Source organism: Macrobrachium rosenbergii, chromosome 42, assembly GCF_040412425.1.
Source record: "Macrobrachium rosenbergii isolate ZJJX-2024 chromosome 42, ASM4041242v1, whole genome shotgun sequence".
Lineage (NCBI taxonomy): Eukaryota > Metazoa > Arthropoda > Malacostraca > Decapoda > Palaemonidae > Macrobrachium > Macrobrachium rosenbergii.
The window spans coordinates 44,866,322-44,884,688 of NC_089782.1; the positions used below are offsets into that span (position 1 = coordinate 44,866,322).

Below are 18,367 nucleotides of genomic sequence, written 5' to 3' on the forward strand. Positions count from 1 at the left end.
GGATTAGCCGAACTTCTCATGATCTTACTATGTAAATCATAACGGGTAGCCATTTTTTTAATGGGTAACACAGAAAGTCTGCCTGTAACCAAGTAAAGTTTAATTAACACAGAATCTTAAACATGACCAGAACATCACAATTGTACCAGATGTAAGATTACTTAAATATCGACTTCATTTATAGACGAGACGGATACATTAGTTTCATAATATATTTTATAATATAGATTATGTACTTGACGAAGAGTGTACGACTACACCACAGTAGCCTGTATCTGTGACTTGTAAGTAATATCAGTTAACTTATTTCATGGGTCAGCAGTCCTTGCATCAAAGCCTTTTGTAATGTTCTTATGAGTGAAAGGCAACCATTATCTTATCAGCTTTTCCAGGAAAGAAAGAACGCTCATGTGAAGATTGCCTTTGTGATCAAAAAGCTTCAGGGAGCTTAAAAATAAAGCAGAGATAAAGTCATGAAAATTTATTATGATGGTATTGTTCAAGATCAGTATTTTGTGTAGCTGAAATGACATAATACTTTTCTTTTACAAGTGTTTATTCGAAGCAATGAGGTTCTTTGATTTTATTCAGACATATTGATAATTATGCGTCTTTACTATTGCCAAGTGCAGGTTACGGACAAATATAAAGTATTCATATAGAATATGAAGTTGCTAATAGCTCATGTGTGTTTGGATACGCTGAGAAGTCAATAAAAATCGAAGCTAAGTATCTGTCATTGTCACGTTTAATTATTGCTTCTACCTTTACAAATACAGACATTTTCGCAGAAAATATTAATTTGTTTATCATATAAAGATATGGGAGGCAAATTATCGTTTATTCTCGTACTGAACAGTATCAAAATATGTTCTCTCTCTCTCTCTCTCTCTCTCTCTCTCTCTCTCTCTCTCTCTCTCTCTCTCTCTCTCTCTCCAAAGAAGTTGATGCACTTTGTTTTCTCATGTGACGCCTTTGCTTATCAGACATCCGGCCATTTCTTTATCATTTGGTGTGGTCTCGTGATTTCACTGCTTGAAAGTCAGAATATGAAGACTCTTCTTTATCCTCTTGATAAAGAAGAAAACAGATGATAACTTAATCACATAGTCGCGACTGAAACGCTTTTTGTGAATAAGCTTTCCAATGTCTGTCTATCTATATATCTAATATATCTATCTGTATACTGTATATACACACATATATATATATGTATGTATGTATGTGTGTGTGTGTGGTTATGGTTTTCACGTACTTATTTTCAGCGCACCAAGCAATTGAATATCAATGTTTATCTGTGGAAATTACTTGTTTTGCTCGCTGCATGTATTTCCTATTGTAGCATTGTGAAACAACTTGCCCCGTTGACATTTTCTCCTTCATTTCCCGTATGCATATTATACTGAGCTATCTCGTGAGTCATTGGATTAACAACCAAATACAGGATACCAAGCCTTAGAAGCTTGCGACAGGCCCTAAGAATCTAGAGTGAGCGTCAACGGTCGCAACGAGACCTGGGTAACTATGAGAGTGAGGGTCGTTTGCCGAGTCAGCCGCTGCTGCCTTTTTTTTTACGCGCCTTCTGATATATCCCTTTGGTCTATCAGTGAGTTAGCTTGTATCACATGCGCTGTTTGTAAATGTATATCAAAAGTAGCGGTGGCGTAGGGGACACTGATGTTTTTTAATTTCGTTCACATTGTTGTTTAATGTTTAAAAGAATGCGTGGGACAGACTGAAGCATTACACATTTATTGCTCTTGGTTTTAGTAAGATTATTCTCTGATTTTTTTTCAGATGCTATCTTTTACGACGTTCAGTTGCTTCCCCAATTTCCTCATGGAAATACCACGAGGTTTTGTTCGCTTTCGTTGGTCCCAAGCGTCGATGAAAGAAGAGAATTGGAACTGGCAACAAAGTCACTAGAGGAACGATTTCGCGACGAAATCGGATGATCTTTGATGCTGAAAGAGCCCTAGTCCGCGGTGCTGTTGATATCACTATTTTATTTATGAGGACACCACGCGATAAGGAATGCCTCGTGACTGATAAGGACTTGATCGCACTATAAGGCGGGGCTGCCTTCCCAAATACGCTTATTCATCAGAGAAGCGTCGACAAGATAGCAGCTTGACAGAGTAAGGCCTTACCGGTTTTTGCTAGTTTGAGAGCTCAGGTAGTTAGTAAAGAAAACAGTTAAGTTACTTCTCATTGTTTTCTACTTATATGTCAGTATGATTAGGAGAACTGTTAAAATACTGGCGAGGTCGGGCAGAGTCCTGATAATTTATAATTGATTCTTCCATGTGGAACTACAGCAGTTTACAACCCATTGCTATCTATCCCCCACAGCTAATACTTGAGATGCAATGTCATTTGGGAAGGAGAGTCACAGAGTTTTTTCACTGTACTTCTGATTCTGTAATTATTAGGTCTCCATTGACATCTGTATCGGTATATGACTTGTTGAAATAATGGTAGCCTGTGCTATTAATAATTTTTAGAAACATGCTCAACGACTTCTTGGCTTCCTGTGATACTCGCAGAAGTGTGGCTTACTCTTATCTGGGTCCCATGTGACTAACGTTGCAGAGTTGCTTAAATTTTATTACAAGTTCAGCTTTAATAGCCAAAGATAACTGAATTTTCAGTTGTGGCCTACAGTGACTTTGATGTTTTAATAAGAGTTATGTTACTGACCGAGATCTGGTTGATAGTTTTTGCATATAGAATACATTCATAAGACCACAGATATATCTGTGTGGTACCCAGACTCCCCCAAAAATCATCACATTTTTTTCACCCGTCTTCCGCTGATATCGCTGATATTTAATGCAAAGAAAAATACTCAGATATATTTATCTCTTCTTGAAATTTATTTCCTGATAACGATGAATTGAACCAAAGTCCAGTTTGTTAATAATTTCGATACATACATTCATACATAAAGTACATACATAAATTCACACACATGTATCTATATGTACGTATAAATATATATATATATAATATATATATGTGTGTTTGTGTGTGTGTGTGTGTGTGTGTGTGTAAGCTGCATATTCGTATATTACGCCATGATTCCTCATTCGCGCGAAATGACATATAAATTTATTTATTTTTATGAATACATTTTCTTCCATCTGAACTTGTCATCCCTTAGTGACTGCTTATTATTCGTCAGCTCTCTTTGGAGACAGCAGACTATTGAAAGTTAGGAATAATTTTGCAAACAAGTGTTAAAACGCACTCAGAGACTGCATAATATGCTTAATTGGTGAAAAAGAATATCATCTGTGTATTCCCAGGCATCCTTGTTGTTTGAGCTGGTGAAGAATGAAGTCGAGTTGCGTAATCTTTATTATTTGTTTATTTATATCTGTTTTACCACAACGTTTGTTTGTATGTGATCCACCACTCACATCTGTTTCCTACTTCGCACAGCTCAGAGTGATTCATTTGCCAAATGAATCTGTATTCGTAGACAACAGTAGATTCAAACTTATATAAAGGAGCTTCGAAGAATATAATTTCGTGTTAAAAACCCAAAACGCAGTTTTTCCTCTTGTAAAATCCAATCACGAGACGGAGCAGTAACACGCCATCATGACGAACGGTCTCATGATTCCTAGTCATTTCAGCTGCGAAGGGAAAACAGGTGTTTGGCTGTAGTAGTGTAGCAGTGTATCTGTGACGAATTCAGAAACAGAGTGAGTCAGTTGCATGTGTCCTGTCGCATTCGTTTTGACAGTTTTCGAAGGCGGATTCGTACAGTTTGCTGAAACTATGCAGTACGTTTATGCTGGCACATAGAAAAGTTACTGGAAAAAATACGCAGTACAAAATGTTAGCAAAGTGGGCGTTTTAGCCGCTAATTTAGACTGAAATACTTACCGGCTTGTATTGTTACTACTTGTATTTCAGGTTCTGTAACGAAGACGAGCAAAATGACTGCTATAATTAAGGTGATGGTGGTGGTAATGGCTGCTATTGCGAGCGAAGTAACAGCCTATGAGCCAGTGTTGTCTGTGGCGAAAGAAGAATGGGAGCTTTTTAAGGTAAGAGGAAATGAAAAATGAAAATGAAAAATTAATGTGAACCTTCCATGACAAGGTAAACACTCACGCCTTAGGACGTTCTCAAAAGATTACTCTTATACGGTCACATATAAAAGAAGTGTATATATGTTTTGGTTATATAATGCTTCCGATATTATTCATGCAAGTACCTGTCCTCCCCAACCCCTCAGATCAAGTACAACAAGAACTATGAGAACATCGTCGAGGAGAAATTTCGGAATGAAGATTTTCATGGAGAACAAACTGAAAATCATTGAGCACAACAAGCTATATGCTCAGAACAAAACTTCCTATGAGATGGAGACAAATCATTTGAGTGATATGGTAAGGCTTTTTTTTCCTACTTCTGGAGTTAATGGATGTGAAGAGCTTGTGTGTACTCATTTTTGTACGTGTTTTTTCTACTTACATATATACACACATGCACACTCTAGTACACTTACACACGCTCATACACACGTTCATACATACATTCATTAACAGATATAAATATATATAAATACACATGCATATATGTGTTCAGTGCTTATGTATCCGAATAGTTGTTGATTTATGTCCTTACTTTTCTGACAACATTCAGAGTCATTAACTATTATGCTTAATGTGCTTTTAATTCAGATTTATTTTTTCAGCAAATCTTTGTATTTATATGTGCATATTTTTTTAACGTATACGTATATTGAATGCATGTATATGCAGTCGCATTGATATATTAGTGATATGTTTACATCTTTCGATCTCCGGACTTTTTTTTATATTTATGTAATCGTTTTCTTATGCTCTTCTGCGCATTCTTTTTTAAACATTACATTTAGAGAGTCTTCATCTGTTATGTTTAGGTCCAGACATGAGACACTTTATCTTGACTAAAATTCCAGTTCTTACCGCCGTCACGTGATTTTTTCACAACGCCAAAGGTACAGAAATGTATTAGAATGTTTGTGTACTTATGCCCCCTCGTTCCAACATTTCCAACAGTTCACTTAACCAGAATTTCTAAGCTTCACTCACAGTTTGCTCTGAGACCTTCGAGTTGTAAGACTTTGCTCGAATTCCTCTTCACTTATCTTCTGCACCTTTTATGTTCATAACAGTTCTGTTTCTCTTTGCCATATGCACTACATCTGCATATATACACTGCCATCAGTATATGTATATGTATATATATATATATATATAATATATATATGTACACATGCATATTTTAATAGCCATAATGCCCTCTTAATGTACACATACATATTTTAATAGTTATAATGCCCTTTCTGCTTCTCGAATTCTTCCCACTTTTTGGACACGCTTGTCACTACAAACCCTTAGATCCAAACCAAGAAAAATGAAGTAATTCTTACGTCCGGTAGCAGGATTCGAACCCCACCTCCAGAGTATCAGAACGAGGTCACGTTGCCGGTCAGGTAGGCAACGTGACCTCTGGATGTGGGTTCGAATCCTGCTACCGGGCATCAGAATTACTTCATATTTCTTGGGTTTAGATCCAAGGCTTCGTAGCGACAAGCATATACAAAAAGTGTGAAGAATTCGAGAAGTTAAGAGGGCATTTAGGCTATTATAATTACACATGTTTCTGGTAAAAGTAACCAGTAGATTCTATATCTACCTATCTATTCTATATATATATATATATATATATATATATATATATATATATATATATATATATATATATATATATATATATATATATATATATATATATATAATATATATATATATATATATATATATATATATATATATATATATATATATATATATATATATATATATATATATATGTATGTATGTATATATGTCTGATTTTAAATCACGAAAAGGTGTAACTTTGTTCGTATAATCATAACGTTTTTACCTTTTCGTGATTTAAAACCAAACATATATATATTTATATCTGTATATACATATATATATATATATATATATATATATATATATATATATTATATATATATATATATATATATATATATATATATATATATATATATATAATAGATGATAGATAGATTTGCTATCCGTGTAGACACCCTATTACGTATGTAATCAGATAAATAAATAGATATAAACAAAGAAACATCTTCTAAAACATAACAGTTTACTTTTTGACCACCCCGCCCAAGAAATGGGGATGGTAAATGTACCAAGGGTAAGCCTGTCAAAGCCGATCGAGGCTACCCTACCCCACTGTCAAATCAAAGTCCTTCAAAGAAGGCTTATCAAAAAAAAATCTTAAAACAAGAAGAAGAAGAAGAAGTATATATTTGATAAATAGATATAGAATCTACAGTTTACTTTTTACCAGAAACATATGTAATCGTAATAGCCTAAATGTCCTCTTAACTTATCAGAATCTTCAGACTTTTTGGATACGCTTGTCGCTTCAAGGCCTAAGATCCATATATATATATATATATATATATATATATATATATATATATATATATATATATATATATATATATATATATATATATATACATATATACATATATTAATACATACACACACACACACGTTAGTGGGTATTTTCCAGTGACCGTAATACTATATATCCAGTCGATGTTTCTATTTGAAATGCTTCTCAAGTTTCTGTCATAAGCACTTCAGCCCAGGCGACAATGCTCCATTTTAAATGTTTTGCGCCTTTCCAGTTGACTGAAGAAGTAGTGGCAACAATGCAAGGGTTACAAGTCCAGATGGACGGGATGGACGAGAACTCCGGCTCGACCTTCATCCCCCCAAATGACGACATCCCCCTGCCCCCCAGCGTCGATTGGAGGCTGAAGGGCGTTGTGACCCGCGTCAAGTACCAAGGGGGGTGCGGATCCTGCTGGGCGTTCTCTGCGGTGAGGTTTCCGCCTTCTTCGTTTAGATTCCTCTCCTTTTCACTATCCATCCTTTTTGTATGTCTCCCTTCTCTTTTTCATCTAAAAAATGTCGCTTGTCTGAGTCATCTATCTTTCGAATGTCTCTTTCCTCGGTCAGTCATCTTTCTGATGTCTCTTTCCTCAGTCAGTCATCTTTCGAATGTCTCTTTCCTCAGTCAGTTATCTTTCTGATGTCTCTTTCCTCAGTCAATCATCTTTCGAATGTCTCTTTCCTCAGTCAGTCATCTTTCTGATGTCTCTTTCCTCAGTCATCTATCTTTCGAATGTCTCTTTCCTCAGTCAGTCATCTTTCTGATGTCTCTTTCCTCAGTCAGTCATCTTTCTGATGTCTCTTTCCTCAGTCAATCATCTTTCGAATGTCTCTTTCCTCAGTCAGTCATCTTTCTGATGTCTCTTTCCTCAGTCAGTCATCTTTCGAATGTCTCTTTCCTCAGTCATCATCTTTCTGATGTCTCTTTCCTCAGTCAATCATCTTTCGAATGTCTCTTTCCTCAGTCAGTCATCTTTCTGATGTCTCTTTCCTCAGTCAGTCATCTTTCTGATGTCTCTTTCCTCAGTCAATCATCTTTCGAATGTCTCTTTCCTCAGTCAGTCATCTTTCTGATGTCTCTTTCCTCAGTCAGTCATCTTTCGAATGTCTCTTTCCTCAGTCAGTCATCTTTCGAATGTCTCTTTCCTCAGTCAGTCATCTTTCGAATTTCTCTTTCCTCAGTCAGTCATCTTTCTGATGTCTCTTTCCTCAGTCATCTATCTTTCGGATGTCTCTTTCCTCAGTCATCTATCTTTCGGATGTCTCTTTCCTCAGTCATCTATCTTTCGAATGTCTCTTTCCTCAGTCATCTATCTTTCGGATGTCTCTTTCCTCAGTCATCTATCTTTCGAATGTCTCTTTCCTCAGTCATCTATCTTTCGGATGTCTCTTTCCTCGGTCATCTATCTTTCGAATGTCTCTTTCCTCAGTCATCTATCTTTCGAATGTCTCTTTCCTCGGTCATCTATCTTTCGAATGACTCTTTCCTCAGTCATCTATCTTTCGAATGTCTCTTTCCTCAGTCATCTATCTTTCGGATGTCTCTTTCCTCAGTCATCTATCTTTCGAATGTCTCTTTCCTCAGTCATCTATCTTTCGAATGTCTCTTTCCTCAGTCATCTATCTTTCGATTGTCTCTTTCCTCAGTCATCTATCTTTCGAATGTCTCTTTCCTCAGTCATCTATCTTTCGAATGTCTCTTTCCTCAGTCATCTATCTTTCGAATGTCTCTTTCCTCAGTCATCTATCTTTCGAATGTCTTTTCAGTCATCTATCTTTCATTGTCTCTTTCCTATCATCTATCTTTCGAATGTCTCTTTCCTCAGTCATCTATCTTTCGAATGTCTTTTTCCTCATTCATCTATCTTTCGATTGTCTCTTTCCTCAGTCATCTATCTTTCGAATGTCTCTTTCCTCAGTCATCTATCTTTCGAATCTCTTTCCTCAGTCATCTAACTTTCGGAGGTCTCTTTCCTCAGTCAGTCATCTTTCGAATGTCTCTTTCCTCAGTCATCTATCTTTCGGAGGTCTCTTTCCTCAGTCAGTCATCTTTCGAATGTCTCTTTCCTCAGTCATCTATCTTTCGAATGTCTTTTTCCTCAGTCATCTAACTTTCGGAGGTCTCTTTCCTAGTCAGTCATCTTTCGAGTGTCTCTTTCCTCAGTCATCTCTCTTTCCTCAGTCATCAGTCAGTCATCTTTCGAATGTCTCTTTCCTCAGTCATCTATCTTTCGAATGTCTCTTTCCTCAGTCATCTATCTTTCGAATCTCTTTCCTCAGTCATCTGTCTTTCGAATGTCTCTTTCCTCAGTCATCTATCTTTCGTCTTTTCCTCAGTCAGTCATCTTTCTTTCTTTCCTCAGTCATCTATCTTTCGGAGGTCTCTTTCCTCAGTCAGTCATCTTTCGAATGTCTTTTCCTCAGTCATCTATCTCTTTCTTTCTCAGTCATCTATCTTTCAATGTCTCTTTCCTCAGTCATCTATCTTTCGATTGTCTCTTTCCTCAGTCATCTATCTTTCGAATGTCTCTTTCCTCAGTCATCTATCTTTCGAATGTCTCTTTCCTCAGTCATCTATCTTTCGAATGTCTCTTTCCTCAGTCATCTATCTTTTGAATGTCTCTTTCCTCAGTCATCTATCTTTCGAATGTCTCTTTCCTCAGTCATCATCTTTCGATGTCTTTTCCTCAGTCATCTATCTTTCGATTATCTCTTTCCTCAGTCATCTATCTTTCGGAGGTCTCTTTCCTCAGTCATCTATCTTTCGATTGTCTCTTTCCTCAGTCATCTATCTTTCGGAGGTCTCTTTCCTCAGTCATCTATCTTTCGGAGGTCTCTTTCCTCAGTCATCTATCTTTCGATTGTCTCTTTCCTCAGTCATCTATCATCTTTTTCCTCAGTCATCTATCTCTTTCTCTTTCAGTCATCTATCTTTCGAATGTCTCTTTCCTCAGTCATCATCTTTCGAATGTCTCTTTCCTCAGTCATCTATCTTTCGGAGGTCTCTTTCCTCAGTCATCTATGTCTCTTTCTCAGTCATCTATCTTTCGAATGTCTCTTTCCTCAGTCATCTATCTTTCGAATGTCTCTTTCCTCAGTCATCTATCTTTCGATTGTCTCTTTCCTCAGTCATCTATCTTTCGGAGGTCTCTTTCCTCAGTCATCTATCTTTCTCTCTTTCTCAGTCATCTATCTTTCGAGGTCTTTTCTCAGTCATCTATCTTTCGAATGTCTCTTTCCTCAGTCATCTATCTTTCGATTGTCTCTTTCCTCAGTCATCTATCTTTCGATTGTCTCTTTCCTCAGTCATCTATCTTTCGATTGTCTCTTTCCTCAGTCATCTATCTTTCGATTGTCTCTTTCCTCAGTCATCTATCTTTCGATTGTCTCTTTCCTCAGTCATCTATCTTTCGAATGTCTCTTTCCTCAGTCATCTATCTTTCGATTGTCTCTTTCCTCAGTCATCTATCTTTCGGAGGTCTCTTTCCTCAGTCAGTCATCTTTCGAATGTCTCTTTCCTCAGTCATCTATCTTTCGAATGTCTCTTTCCTCAGTCATCTATCTTTCGAATGTCTCTTTCCTCAGTCATCTATCTTTCGGAGGTCTCTTTCCTCAGTCAGTCATCTTTCGAATATCTCTTTCCTCAGTCATCTATCTTTCGAATGTCTCTTTCCTCAGTCATCTATCTTTCGAATGTCTCTTTCCTCAGTCATCTATCTTTCGGAGGTCTCTTTCCTCAGTCAGTCATCTTTCGAATGTCTCTTTCCTCAGTCATCTATCTTTCGGAGGTCTCTTTCCATAGTCAGTCATCTTTCGAATGTCTCTTTCCTCAGTCATCTATCTTTCGAATGTCTCTTTCCTCAGTCATCTATCTTTCGGAGGTCTCTTTCCTCAGTCAGTCATCTTTCGAATGTCTGTTTCCTCAGTCATCTATCTTTCGAATGTCTCTTTCCTCAGTCATCTATCTTTCGAATGTCTCTTTCCTCAGTCATCTATCTTTCGAATGTCTCTTTCCTCAGTCAGTTATCTTTCGAATATCTCTTTCCTCAGTCATTCATCTTTCGAATGTCTCTTTCCTCAGTCATCTATCTTTCGAATGTCTCTTCTTCTCATCTATCTTTCAGATCTCTCTTTCCTCAGTCAGTCATCTTTCGAATGTCTCTTTCCTCACTCAGTTATCTTTCGAATGTCTCTTTCCTTAGTCAGCCATCTTTCGAATGTCGCGTACCTTATCTATTTTTCCAGTATCTTTTTGTTATCTTTTTCAGCTTTCAAACATCTTTTTTTTTGTCTTCGTTCGTTAAGTGTCCCGTTTTTCAGTCGTGTTTTAAATGTCTTTCGTCCTTCAAATGCCACTTTCCTTTTTTAGCTTTGAAAGGTCTCTCTCTTTTCCTGTTCATCTTTCGAATGTCTTTTTGTTTTATTCAGCTTTTGTTGTAACAATCTTTCAAATATTTTTCTCTTTCAATCAGCTTTCAAGTGTCTTTTCATTTGATTCTTGTAAGTGTCACTTTTATTATTCGGAGTTCAAATGTTTGCTTTTTTCCATTCATCTCTTAAATGTCTCTCCTTATGTTCATTCATCTTTTAAATATATTTACTTTTTATTTGTTGTGCAAATGTCATTTATATATCTTTTAAATATCTTCTCTTTTTAACACTTCGAATACCGCTTCTTATTACTCTTTCAAATGTCTTTCCAATTCGTCTTTCAAATGTCATTTCAGTGTCTTTTCTTGTTTTTTTTCAAATATCTCTTTTTCTAATAATCTCTCAAATATCTCTCGATACTAATTCCCCGGTTTCCTCGTTTTATCTTCACTCTATCGTGTTTTTTTTTTTTGCAGCCATATTCTACCCATTTTTAATATACATATCTTTCCTGAAAGTAAATTAGTCCCTGTGTGTAATTTTTATTGATCCCGTTTCCTGGATTCTTTTTCGTCATGATTTTGATAACTTTAAAACTTAAGCAGCTATATCTAACTCCCTTTGCCTATACACTGCTGTTATTATTATTATTATTATTATTTATTATTATTATTATTATTATTATTATTATTATTGGAGAAGCAAATCCACAGTTATGTATATGTACATATATTTACAGATAAATCAATATAGATAGCTTTCGGGAACTTGTTCGGTTCCCCTTGTCAATCTTGATTGAAAAGGGGAACCGAACAACCTTCCCGTAAGCTATCTATATTGATTTATCTTTAAATATTTGTGCATACACATAACTGTGGATTTGCTTCTCCATTTTAAGACTCGTGCTACTATGAGTATTTGTTAATTATTATTATTATTATTGCTGATGATGTTTAAGTCACGTGAGGAATTTCAAATTCACGAAAAGATTCCTCCATTACAGCATTTTGCATCTAATTATTATCATTACAACTCGTCGATTCCGCGACACCCGAGATCCTAATTCAGACTTTGGAATGACCTCAGACAGGCGCCATGGAGGGTCAGCACGCTCGGAAGACGGGTCGCCTGGAGAGCCTCTCTGAGCAGAACCTGGTTGATTGCTGTCATAGGTGTCACGGCTGCGGAGGGGGTCTCATGCAGTCGGCCTTCCGGTGCGTTCTGGAGGAAGGAGGCATTGAGAACGAGTTCGAGTACCCGTACACGGCCCACGTAAGTATAGTTATTGTTTGTTGGTGTAGGAATCCACAGTGCTGTGAGTGTAAGTATATACTGAAAATATATGTAAAACGAGAGTTTTCGAGAACCTGCTGCATTCTCCTTATCAGGTTGATTAATAAAGGAGAGTTTTATATATTTTTCAATATATGCTCTTTTTATGATTTTTTTGCGATTATTATTATTATTATTATTATTATTATTATTATTATTATTATTATTATTATTATTATTGTTGTTATTATTATTATTATTATTATTATTATTATTATTATTATTATTATTCGAAAAGACATTATTAATATTAGCAGTAGTGGTAGTCTTTGAAAAATATTCATTATTATTATTGTTGTTGTTGTTGTTATGAAATTAAGCCTAGTCCAGTTATGTCTAGTTTTCCACAGGGTAATTTTCATTAGACCTTTACTATTTTTAACCTTGACTAGTGTCAGTAATTGCAAACACTGTCTCTCCTTGCCTTATCACTACTGAACAAACCCAAAATGTCACATGAACTTGTCAAGAAACTTCCCTAAAGTAGAATATCAATTGTGAAGGAAGGATGAAAAGCGAAGTACAGTAAGGGGGAAATGAGTATAAGTGAAATAACGAATATAATAACAACTTAACAGCATGAAATGAGGCAGATGGCTATGGGCTTCGTGTGTCAATACTGCCTGTTGAAACTTAGAACCATCAACATTTGCAAGGTCCGATTAAACTCGGGTATTTCTGATTTGATTATTGCAAAATCAGTTCATACTTTTCATTGACAATTCTTCATTGTATCAGCACCTATGGTGACTTAAGTTCTATATTTAAATCACCTGTATAATACATCATTTTTGAGTACTTCAGGTTTAACATAGTTTCTGATTTTTGTCACTAACAAGTTCGCCTGTTTTCTGCATTTTTTGGAAAATGTGCGAAAGATAACGCAGATGAATCTTCTTTACTGTCAGTGTAATCTGGAACAGAAACGTTAACACCTTAATACTTTTGTTTCTCACCGAGGCAGGTGGTCCCATCCACAGTTCATTCCAGGGAACACATTACTTCTTCCTGATCTAGAAATCGTTGACAAACTCAAGCATTTTTTTTCTCGTCAGTAACCAGGCCCCACAACTTCATACATATTTATAAATGTTACTTCATTCATTTATCTCGTGTTCATCTTGGCTATATGCCGATGTTACTTCTCTGGCCGCTCGTCCATGGTAACACGGAAGGAACATGGAATACTGATTATGGGGAACTTTGACCAATTTAACATTGCGACACCAAGGAAAGAAACCTGGGATTGGAAATTAAAGAAAACTTGAGAGAAGAGACTTCATAATACCTTATCTGTCGTTTTTCTGGAAAGTGCCCAAGGAAAGAACAGTATATATATATATATATTATATATATATATATATATATATATATATATATATATATATATATATATATATATATATATATATATACATATATATACATATATATATACACACACACAAGTATTCAGCTTAGGAGACTTGGCTTAATAGTCTCTTCATTATATTTCAGGTTTGATCTAATCTGAAAATCCAGTAGTTAAAGCGTACACGCACAGACACACACACATATGTGTGTGTGTGTGTGTGTGTGTGTGTGTGTGTACGCTGTAACTGCTGGAGAGGAGGCTTTCAAATTAAGATAAAGCTTGAAATGCAATGAAGAGACTATTCAGCAAAGTCCCCAAGTTGAATCTTAAGTGCAAAGTCGTGTACAAAAAAAAGAAAGAAAGAGCTTTGCCCAAAATAGTGCACCGTGGGAAGCAGAGAGGGAGGGTAATGAAGAGATATAAGAAGGGAAGCTAAAAGGCTTAGGCAAAAAAAAAAAAAAAAAAAAAAACACTTCGGAGTTTACTGAGGTGACAAGGCGGGTTTGAGAGGACAAATAGACAACACAAATTTGACCACGTCGATGAAGTCATTATAAAAGGTAAAGAAAAATACTTTGTCGGTTAGAAAGCCAAGATATTTAGATGTAGTTGTAATCTGCATTTCATAGGACAAGGGCGTAGCCTGGAATTTTCTGTGGGTGCTAAAGAGTTGTATATCTTCATTGAAGGTACGAATAAACTTTTTATTTATCTGTCTCAAGAAGAACATCTAATGGTGTTTATATTTGTCTAAGAATGGCATACGAGGAAATGACATGGAGACGCCATAGGGGTTTATTCAAACAATTTAATTGTTGGGTCGACTCTAAAGGAAAGTCTACGCATCACAATGTCAAACGTATGTGGCTTAGGACATGATTTGTAACATAGAATTAGAGAGATAGAGAACAAATGAATGAATATACTTAATATTTATTCTACAATGACGTAGATTATATATATATATATATATATATATATATATATATATATATATATATATATATATATATATATATATATATATATATATATATATATATATATATATGTGTGTGTATGTATATAGGGATTTCCATTTTCTGTTTTTTATCCATTTATTTTCTAGTTCATTTGTTTGATTTTCGTTGTGTCATGAGCTTCCGGAAACTTACTCTCCCGTTTCCCAATCCAAAAAGGATGGCGTTTGCAAATACGAAAAGAGAAGAGCAGTGGCAACTGTCACTGGGTGGGTGAATATTCCCAGAACCGAACTGGCACTGTTGCAGGCCGTGGCAGTGGTTGGTCCGATATCTGTAGGTATCGACGCCTCTTCCTCCTTCATGCATTATAGATCAGGTATTGATTTTTTTCCAGCAGTATTTGTCCAGTATTTAATAGGTTTAACAGATTCTTATTTTCACTTTGAATGGCGTTTTCTCCGTCAGCATGGCGTGGAAACGCGTATTGCACTTGAAATAAGGAATAGTTAAAGTCGTAGACCTAAATTTTTTCAGCAGTATTTCCTTAAACATAACTTTAAACACCATTCCATATTTTTTTAACCCTTCCAGGTGTTTACTACGACCCCGAGTGTTCACCAGCCCACTTAAATCATGGGGTATTAGTCGTCGGATACGGCACAGAGAATGGCATGGACTACTGGCTCGTGAAGAACTCTTGGGGCAGCCACTGGGGCGACGAAGGATACATCAAGATGGCTCGAAACAAGTCCAACATGTGCGGGATTGCATCACTCGCTTCTTTCCCCCTGGTGTGATTTGGGGGTTGTCGGTTCATTGCTTACCTTAACAAATTTTCCAGAAGTGTGATTTAGGAGTCTTCTTCAACAGTAACTTCAGTCTCTTTTCACTGGATTTTGGTGATTTTTGATTACTTATATTTGAAATAAGATTTTGTTTTGCCTAAAGTGGCTCTTTCATATTAGAGTTTTGTTTTTTTTGCAACATTGTAGATTGGTATCCAGTCAGTCTACATATTTCCTTCATCCTCATTAATTATTTAGATACTTTGCAGTTTGTCTGAGTAAGAAATGATTTCCATACATCCTTATCCTCCTTTCTCAGATGCATAGTTCTGGAAGATCGCCTTTTGTAAAATGTGTTCCGGATGTCCCTTTGTTTCTAACTTTAGGGTGTTTCAGTGAACTTCATGTCCTTGTACAAATCATAATTGCATTAATATAGTATTATACAGTCTTTTTGCTCTTATTTTAGTAATCAGTACTTCCGGATGCCTCAGATGACAAAGATTTTTGTATGATAAGAGTAATCCTTTGTTATGCGGAAGCACATGCCCCACTTTGTAGACACGACTGTAATATTTCTCCAGAAGAGAACGCTGTTAAGTTGCGAATGAACCAGGCTGGTAAAATTAGACAACGTTGTTATACCATGAACTGCAGTCTTTATACATTTTTATTTCATAATTTTTAGGCTTTTTATCATGTTGAGATGTTTATAATTGTACATTATTGATAAAAGAGTCTTTATTCTTTTCGAATGAGTGAAGTTTTTCCTTTGCATACATGGAAAATACACAATTACCCAATTCCATTTTCTCTCAGGATACCTTGGGTATCCTGAGAGAAAATGCAATTGGTCCTAATAGCTATTGTCTTAAAAGATATTTGGCAAATTTGAATTTCCCAATATAAGTTCAGAACAGAAAAATATAATGTGATGTGTGCAGCTCTTTAACTAGATAAATGGGAAATAATGTATGCCTTGTGCTTTAATTCTCTTATACTAAAAAGTATGGTGTTATCTGAAGCTATGTAACAAGTCTCATAATTTTTTTTTATTTAAGCACTAACAGATTATACATTTGTAATTAAACATGAAAAATAGACTTAGTGCGTGCTATTAATTGATTTGCATAACAAAGTGCAAAACAAAGAAACTTACTGTAGCTACTTATCACTATTAACTTTTTGGGGGGAACGAAATTTGTTTTTTAGAGAGATAGAGAGAGAGAGAGAGAGAGAGAGAGAGAGACTTGTACTTGTGTAACGATTATATGACAGAAAGTTATGTATCCAATGTTTAAGAAGTTTTGTGGTCTGTGAGAAATAACATATTCTATAACGTAGACTGAAAGACCTACTGTATAATGGATGGTAAGCTTATCTAATTAGCTTATGTATGTATTGTAGTTTTTCCATTTACGGAAATAAGACAAGTGACAATATTCACGATAAAGTCTTTGCAAATTATTCTTCTTACTGAATTCTTTGCCTTTTTTTTATACACACTGGAAAATATCCACCATAAGAAAAGAAATATATAAAAGTAGAAAGTACGAAATAAATTATGTTTTTATTTTTTTACCTTGTTGTGTTGTCACTTCAGTAGATTATATAACTTTGACATTCAGATAACCTGTTTACTTCAAATATTTTTATTTTTCGTATAGATTACAATAAAGAATAAGTTTAATGACTCCTCGTGACCTTTTTGCTTTCGTTGGACATACGGATAATTATTGCCACCAGTATTAAAGCATATTAAAGCAGTATATATTGGGAAAGAGACAGTACAGTGTTAAGATGGCAATCTGTATTTAAGAAACTTCCCAGTATAGTGTTTGAAAATTTATGTAAAGCAGATTATAGTTGCAGCATTTTCGTCTGACGGCTTTCCAGTGAGGCATTCATCCCATAACTTGGATAATAACCAGTCCTAACGAGCTGAAGCGTAAAAACAATGAAATAACCAAAACCAGTGTTTCACCTGCAGTGTTTTGGTTTGCGTAAGCTCGTTCACGGCTGCAAACTTTTATGTAGATTGGTCATACATTACAGGTAACCAGCCAGCAGGAACATAGCAACTGCTATTTGGCGTGAGAACGTTCTCTAGATCTCTTGCTAAGAACAATTGCAGCTTTCATGTTTGTTCAGTCTAACTCAAGATTTGAGTTAAGAAGCATACATATATCGAACAATCCATTTCACTTTCTTAAATGATTGATTAGGTGGCTGGTTTAGAGTTAGCAGTCCTCATGCCAACACAGGACCTTGACCAAAGCCATTTGATAGGTGTGGTAAGGTTTGACACGAAATGGCTTGGTAGGAACGTATAAACTTTGCAAACCGATAATAACCTGAATGTTTTTACGATGTCCAATGACGCCAGAATTTATTCAAAATACTGGTATCTCAAACGAGTATATCATTTCAACCGTACAACTATGTTCATATTGTTCCTGAGCTGAATATAAGCTAAGATGATATACAGAAGATATATAAACCTTGCACAGAAGACTCAGTCTTTTAAGAGAGTGGAATTTATTCAAGAAGTAATTAAATTTTTGAAGGTGAATAAGCGAAGGACATCTTGTTGCAATTTCAATGGTTTCCATCGTTGAGATATTTGGATCTCTCTCTCTCTCTCTCTCTCTCTCTCTCTCTCTCTCTCTCTCTCTCTCTCTCTCTCTCTCTCTCTCTCTCTCTCTCTCACGAGTATAGTTAAAACAAACAAAAACGTCTTTCAAAATGCATTGCCGAAGTGGTCGTCACAGGGCTGACGTTATATGCGAGTCTGACTAAAATAATATCGGATATTCATTCCTTTACCATGACCAATACCAGTACCAAAGACACGGAAATAATGCACAAGCATATTTTACCCACAAATCAGTAGCTGTGCTGTGTATCAATAACCATGCTTGCCGCGAATATTGTGAAAGCCGTAATAAACGATCATTATTCCCGTCAACCATTAAAGAAGAGGCATGGGGAAAACCTGCAAAGGGGAGCTATTCGTTTTCCAATGCCCATCGATGAATTAGTTTGCAT

At 35.8% G+C, this 18,367-nt stretch overlaps 1 protein-coding gene across 3 annotated transcripts in view; it reads left to right on the top strand.

Moving 5' to 3' along the window:
- LOC136828377 (cathepsin L-like) overlaps nucleotides 1-16,881 on the top strand; it is a 316,355-nt gene extending 299,474 nt beyond the window's left edge. Inside the window, exons 3-9 of one of the 3 annotated variants that reach the window (XM_067086342.1) lie at nucleotides 1,798-2,138; nucleotides 3,925-4,058; nucleotides 4,250-4,403; nucleotides 6,749-6,943; nucleotides 11,973-12,158; nucleotides 14,751-14,910; nucleotides 15,126-16,881. In XM_067086342.1, coding sequence (XP_066942443.1) covers nucleotides 4,012-4,058; nucleotides 4,250-4,403; nucleotides 6,749-6,943; nucleotides 11,973-12,158; nucleotides 14,751-14,910; nucleotides 15,126-15,331 — 948 coding nt within the window. In that variant the 5' untranslated portion in view covers nucleotides 1,798-2,138; nucleotides 3,925-4,011 and the 3' untranslated portion in view covers nucleotides 15,332-16,881. Of the gene's footprint in view, nucleotides 1-1,797; nucleotides 2,196-3,706; nucleotides 3,792-3,924; nucleotides 4,059-4,249; nucleotides 4,404-6,748; nucleotides 6,944-11,972; nucleotides 12,159-14,750; nucleotides 14,911-15,125 lie in introns of those variants that run through there. The other 2 variants (XM_067086343.1, XM_067086344.1) reach the window with 2 other exon arrangements.
- Nucleotides 16,882-18,367: the final 1,486 nt, after the last annotated feature.